This window comes from Anopheles moucheti, chromosome 3 (genome assembly GCF_943734755.1).
Source record: "Anopheles moucheti chromosome 3, idAnoMoucSN_F20_07, whole genome shotgun sequence".
In the NCBI taxonomy this organism is placed as follows: Eukaryota; Metazoa; Arthropoda; class Insecta; order Diptera; family Culicidae; genus Anopheles; species Anopheles moucheti.
The window spans coordinates 3,018,452-3,025,927 of NC_069141.1; the positions used below are offsets into that span (position 1 = coordinate 3,018,452).

At 42.1% G+C, this 7,476-nt stretch overlaps 1 protein-coding gene across 1 annotated transcript; it reads left to right on the forward strand.

Moving 5' to 3' along the window:
* LOC128305783 (uncharacterized) lies at positions 1-1,373 on the forward strand. The gene is made up of 4 exons (XM_053043391.1): positions 1-10; positions 634-704; positions 776-1,144; positions 1,221-1,373. The coding sequence occupies exons 1-4, from the start codon at positions 1-3 to the stop codon at positions 1,371-1,373; spliced, it is 603 nt and encodes a 200-aa protein (XP_052899351.1).
* Positions 1,374-7,476: the final 6,103 nt, after the last annotated feature.

Sequence of the window (7,476 nt, forward strand, 5' to 3'; positions counted from 1 at the left end):
ATGCACGCTGGTGAGACATACATGTTACCTCCAGCTAATACATGCTCTCTTGGTGTCAGAGATCGGAAAACGGCTGCTTTGTATGGGATTTCGCAAGCTGAATTCGCAGAGTCCGTGGTTTCGTCGCTCGTTTTTGTACTCATACATACACACGCTCGAATCAAAACAAACAACACATAAAGCAAGTACGAGTTTTGTTCACGGCAGTGGTTTTGCATTTTCAATAAGAAACGACTTGTATTATAAACTATGATATGATTGATATGATTTTCCTACTAATAAGCTTTAAGAAGTTTTCCTAAAGCATGGTATTAAAAGTTGATCTACAAGATCGACAATATATACGCTGTATGATGGTGAAACACACGCCTATCCTGATGGCCTGAAGTACACCTGCGGTGTCCCGGATACAAAAGATTAATATGCGAGTTTTCGATAACTATATCCACCTAAATAATATTGTGATATTCATTGCGCAAAACGAAAACTCAAAATGAGCATGTTTCATCATGCATAATTGACTTCTACCGTTTAAATACTTTCATATGCTTACCACAAAGCTTCTTTCTGAGAAAACAGATTTTTTAACACTGAGAACACTTTTGCGTTGAAACTTGGCATCTTTTTATTAAGCAACAATATTCGACATTTACGAACGGCCAAAGTACGCCGTCATACCCCGGGAACGGGATCCGTACGAACAGGTTCCACAGACCTTCTCCCGAAAACACTCACTCCGAATAACATTGATAACTCCATCCGGACGTTGGTGAAGATTCTGAACAATCTGACAGCGAACGGTCACCACCGTCCGGCGGAAGAACGACCGGAGTTAGTGGAGCCGGTTTACGAGCACACGAACTACACGACCGTTGAGCCGGAAACGTACGTCGATACGGACAAGTACCGTGCGGGGCCACCGATGTTGATCAACAAGATTGTATCACCAGGGCCAAACACTGGCAAACCCGGCATTGACTATCCGGTCCTTGCAGAGATACCTGAAACAAGCTTCAAGTGCAAGGATCAACGGTACAAGGGATTCTTCGGTGATCCGGAAACAAACTGTCAGGTGTGGCACTATTGCGATCTTAACGATGGCAAAGCATCCTTCCTGTGTCCGAATGGGACCATCTTCAGTCAGGTTTGTGATACTGATAGATTTTGATTTGCTGGTCTCTACATCTTGACCTAATGCTGTTTCCGTTTGTATGGTTTAGGTTGCTCTGACGTGTGATTGGTGGTTCAATGTGAAATGCTCCACTACTGCGCAACTGTACGTTCTGAATGAACGGCTGTACAAGTACATTCTACCCTTCACACCCAAGTTCCCCGAAGATTACAGTGGGCCCCTGGTTGATAAGTACGCTTAAAACATTACCTCACTTTGTTAGCAACCTCCTATAAAAATACAATTCAATATTCCAGATATCTTGCCCTCAAATTCCAAGAGATGGAGGAGAAGATGAAACAGCAACGTGCCAAGGGTGCCAAACAGGGTTCGATCGAGATACCGAATGCCGTACCGGAGAACGATGAAGTCAACGGCATCACGCTAGAAGACAACGATGAACGGTACAATCAAAATCAACCGTATCCGATCAAGTACACTACTACGGAAGCGGTACCAGAGCGAGCCTCGGTGACACTAGCCCATCCAAAGCCAGTCGAATCGATGCCATCCGTTCCATCCTCATCAGTTCCAATTACGCTCGACGACATCGATGCGGAACTGCAGCGAGGCAGTAATAAGGCCGGTGGAATGATTGAGCCTTCTGGTACAAGCAGCAACAGTACTGTTGGTTCACCTCCAATGGCAAGCATGTCCGGTAAAGACGAGGACGATGGACGGCCACCCGCATCCTCTATGTACCGTACCTCTTCCGTTCTAACTACCACCACCCTTATCATTGCCACCGAGGAACCTCAGATCGATCCGTTTCGTGCCGGAGAGATGATGATCGAGCCGGAAGAACGGGAAGAGGACGACGAGTACGCGAATGTGTTGAACACGGAGCATCCGGCAAGTGTTTCACCGCTGCCACACAATATACTTCCAACGGCGGCACCGATATTGAGCAAGATTCGGCGAATTGAGGTTAAAAACGATGGCACCAGTGGGCATCTCATAAGGAACCTAAATTACGATCGAAGAAAAAGGTGAATGGTGTAAGGGAGGGAACGATCGATGTTGATTTATGATCAATACTCACACGAAACTAAATAAACATTTGTACAATATGTAGTTAATATAAATTAAACTACACTGTGTATGCTTTTACTCTTTCATAAAGCCTGCTTCTCGTCGCGTCATTACGGCTGATAGGACATTTCTGCAGCATTGTGTGTGTTTTTTTAAGGCTCCTTCGCCAATCCCCCGTGTTTGTCACTTCAATAATAGGAAGATTAATGGGTACCAGAACTATAATCGGATCGATTAATCCGATTATTCTTGTTCACAGAAAGTTTAATCAAAGATTAATTGTGGGAATAATATTAATCGAGGCTAAACGTTCGTTCAAACTAAACAAACTTAACTACACTCAAAACGAGCACGATCGCTTGCGTAAGTGAGATAGATACTATCTTCATCCTGCTTCATCTCTCTTGAACTCCCCGTCTGCTGATACGAAATCCCATACAAAGCAGACGTTTCCCCATCTCTGACACCAAGAGAGCATGTATTAGCACGAGGTAACATGTAGATAACATGCGTGCATATTATCATGGGCCATCACTATGGGCTCACCGAACTCTTTACCGAACATTTAGACACGATTAATATTATTCTCAAAATTGGTCTTTGATTAAACTTTCTGTCAAAACGATTAATCGGATTAATCTTTCTCACAGATAGATAACGGATTAATCTTTCTCACAGATCGATTAGGACCGTGGTACTTATTAATCTTTTGTTTACATTCGACCATAGGGATAAATTTTATTAGCGGTGTGTAAATTTCGGACAAAATACTGTGATAATCCGAAATTTATGAAGAAGAATGTGTTCATTCAATTTTTAGCAATAGAAAACAACAACACCGCACGAAATTACTCCAAGTTGATAAGTATGTGCGTGCTATAAACGATAGGATTTTAGGACCAACAAGGGATACAAGATGTTCAGAATTTTGTTTCACTTGGTTTTTCACAGCACTCCGTTTCACGGGAGAGTATATTGACACAAATTGCGTTTATAAACTCGCTTTAGGATCGTGCGTAGAGCGCAATCGTGCTATCAGAGAGTTTAAACCGATTAATCTTTTTACAGAACGATTAATCAAAGGTTAATCCGATTGATCTTTTTGACAGAACGATAGTTTTAAGAATAATATTAATTGTGGCTAGACGTTCGGTCCCTAGTTTAATAGTTTGCCCATAGTGATAGACGTTCGGTCATTAGTTTGATATTGCCCATAGTGAAGACCCATGTACCAAAAAATGCACGCTGGTGAGACATACATGTTACCTCCAGCTAATACATGCTCTCTTGGTGTCAGAGATCGGAAAACGGCTGCTTTGTATGGGATTTCGCAAGCTGAATTCGCAGAGTCCGTGGTTTCGTCGCTCGTTTTTGTACTCATACATACACACGCTCGAATCAAAACAAACAACACATAAAGCAAGTACGAGTTTTGTTCACGGCAGTGGTTTTGCATTTTCAATAAGAAACGACTTGTATTATAAACTATGATATGATTGATATGATTTTCCTACTAATAAGCTTTAAGAAGTTTTCCTAAAGCATGGTATTAAAAGTTGATCTACAAGATCGACAATATATACGCTGTATGATGGTGAAACACACGCCTATCCTGATGGCCTGAAGTACACCTGCGGTGTCCCGGATACAAAAGATTAATATGCGAGTTTTCGATAACTATATCCACCTAAATAATATTGTGATATTCATTGCGCAAAACGAAAACTCAAAATGAGCATGTTTCATCATGCATAATTGACTTCTACCGTTTAAATACTTTCATATGCTTACCACAAAGCTTCTTTCTGAGAAAACAGATTTTTTAACACTGAGAACACTTTTGCGTTGAAACTTGGCATCTTTTTATTAAGCAACAATATTCGACATTTACGAACGGCCAAAGTACGCCGTCATACCCCGGGAACGGGATCCGTACGAACAGGTTCCACAGACCTTCTCCCGAAAACACTCACTCCGAATAACATTGATAACTCCATCCGGACGTTGGTGAAGATTCTGAACAATCTGACAGCGAACGGTCACCACCGTCCGGCGGAAGAACGACCGGAGTTAGTGGAGCCGGTTTACGAGCACACGAACTACACGACCGTTGAGCCGGAAACGTACGTCGATACGGACAAGTACCGTGCGGGGCCACCGATGTTGATCAACAAGATTGTATCACCAGGGCCAAACACTGGCAAACCCGGCATTGACTATCCGGTCCTTGCAGAGATACCTGAAACAAGCTTCAAGTGCAAGGATCAACGGTACAAGGGATTCTTCGGTGATCCGGAAACAAACTGTCAGGTGTGGCACTATTGCGATCTTAACGATGGCAAAGCATCCTTCCTGTGTCCGAATGGGACCATCTTCAGTCAGGTTTGTGATACTGATAGATTTTGATTTGCTGGTCTCTACATCTTGACCTAATGCTGTTTCCGTTTGTATGGTTTAGGTTGCTCTGACGTGTGATTGGTGGTTCAATGTGAAATGCTCCACTACTGCGCAACTGTACGTTCTGAATGAACGGCTGTACAAGTACATTCTACCCTTCACACCCAAGTTCCCCGAAGATTACAGTGGGCCCCTGGTTGATAAGTACGCTTAAAACATTACCTCACTTTGTTAGCAACCTCCTATAAAAATACAATTCAATATTCCAGATATCTTGCCCTCAAATTCCAAGAGATGGAGGAGAAGATGAAACAGCAACGTGCCAAGGGTGCCAAACAGGGTTCGATCGAGATACCGAATGCCGTACCGGAGAACGATGAAGTCAACGGCATCACGCTAGAAGACAACGATGAACGGTACAATCAAAATCAACCGTATCCGATCAAGTACACTACTACGGAAGCGGTACCAGAGCGAGCCTCGGTGACACTAGCCCATCCAAAGCCAGTCGAATCGATGCCATCCGTTCCATCCTCATCAGTTCCAATTACGCTCGACGACATCGATGCGGAACTGCAGCGAGGCAGTAATAAGGCCGGTGGAATGATTGAGCCTTCTGGTACAAGCAGCAACAGTACTGTTGGTTCACCTCCAATGGCAAGCATGTCCGGTAAAGACGAGGACGATGGACGGCCACCCGCATCCTCTATGTACCGTACCTCTTCCGTTCTAACTACCACCACCCTTATCATTGCCACCGAGGAACCTCAGATCGATCCGTTTCGTGCCGGAGAGATGATGATCGAGCCGGAAGAACGGGAAGAGGACGACGAGTACGCGAATGTGTTGAACACGGAGCATCCGGCAAGTGTTTCACCGCTGCCACACAATATACTTCCAACGGCGGCACCGATATTGAGCAAGATTCGGCGAATTGAGGTTAAAAACGATGGCACCAGTGGGCATCTCATAAGGAACCTAAATTACGATCGAAGAAAAAGGTGAATGGTGTAAGGGAGGGAACGATCGATGTTGATTTATGATCAATACTCACACGAAACTAAATAAACATTTGTACAATATGTAGTTAATATAAATTAAACTACACTGTGTATGCTTTTACTCTTTCATAAAGCCTGCTTCTCGTCGCGTCATTACGGCTGATAGGACATTTCTGCAGCATTGTGTGTGTTTTTTTAAGGCTCCTTCGCCAATCCCCCGTGTTTGTCACTTCAATAATAGGAAGATTAATGGGTACCAGAACTATAATCGGATCGATTAATCCGATTATTCTTGTTCACAGAAAGTTTAATCAAAGATTAATTGTGGGAATAATATTAATCGAGGCTAAACGTTCGTTCAAACTAAACAAACTTAACTACACTCAAAACGAGCACGATCGCTTGCGTAAGTGAGATAGATACTATCTTCATCCTGCTTCATCTCTCTTGAACTCCCCGTCTGCTGATACGAAATCCCATACAAAGCAGACGTTTCCCCATCTCTGACACCAAGAGAGCATGTATTAGCACGAGGTAACATGTAGATAACATGCGTGCATATTATCATGGGCCATCACTATGGGCTCACCGAACTCTTTACCGAACATTTAGACACGATTAATATTATTCTCAAAATTGGTCTTTGATTAAACTTTCTGTCAAAACGATTAATCGGATTAATCTTTCTCACAGATAGATAACGGATTAATCTTTCTCACAGATCGATTAGGACCGTGGTACTTATTAATCTTTTGTTTACATTCGACCATAGGGATAAATTTTATTAGCGGTGTGTAAATTTCGGACAAAATACTGTGATAATCCGAAATTTATGAAGAAGAATGTGTTCATTCAATTTTTAGCAATAGAAAACAACAACACCGCACGAAATTACTCCAAGTTGATAAGTATGTGCGTGCTATAAACGATAGGATTTTAGGACCAACAAGGGATACAAGATGTTCAGAATTTTGTTTCACTTGGTTTTTCACAGCACTCCGTTTCACGGGAGAGTATATTGACACAAATTGCGTTTATAAACTCGCTTTAGGATCGTGCGTAGAGCGCAATCGTGCTATCAGAGAGTTTAAACCGATTAATCTTTTTACAGAACGATTAATCAAAGGTTAATCCGATTGATCTTTTTGACAGAACGATAGTTTTAAGAATAATATTAATTGTGGCTAGACGTTCGGTCCCTAGTTTAATAGTTTGCCCATAGTGATAGACGTTCGGTCATTAGTTTGATATTGCCCATAGTGAAGACCCATGTACCAAAAAATGCACGCTGGTGAGACATACATGTTACCTCCAGCTAATACATGCTCTCTTGGTGTCAGAGATCGGAAAACGGCTGCTTTGTATGGGATTTCGCAAGCTGAATTCGCAGAGTCCGTGGTTTCGTCGCTCGTTTTTGTACTCATACATACACACGCTCGAATCAAAACAAACAACACATAAAGCAAGTACGAGTTTTGTTCACGGCAGTGGTTTTGCATTTTCAATAAGAAACGACTTGTATTATAAACTATGATATGATTGATATGATTTTCCTACTAATAAGCTTTAAGAAGTTTTCCTAAAGCATGGTATTAAAAGTTGATCTACAAGATCGACAATATATACGCTGTATGATGGTGAAACACACGCCTATCCTGATGGCCTGAAGTACACCTGCGGTGTCCCGGATACAAAAGATTAATATGCGAGTTTTCGATAACTATATCCACCTAAATAATATTGTGATATTCATTGCGCAAAACGAAAACTCAAAATGAGCATGTTTCATCATGCATAATTGACTTCTACCGTTTAAATACTTTCATATGCTTACCACAAAGCTTCTTTCTGAGAAAACAGATTTTTTAACACTGA

Bases quoted from the DNA above. Each gene is read 5' to 3' on its own strand.
- LOC128305783 (XM_053043391.1), top strand. The intron at 705-775 runs GTTCCACAGACC...ACGTTGGTGAAG, and splicing joins AACGGGATCCGTACGAACAG to ATTCTGAACAATCTGACAGC. The intron at 1,145-1,220 runs GTTTGTGATACT...TGTATGGTTTAG, and splicing joins ATGGGACCATCTTCAGTCAG to GTTGCTCTGACGTGTGATTG.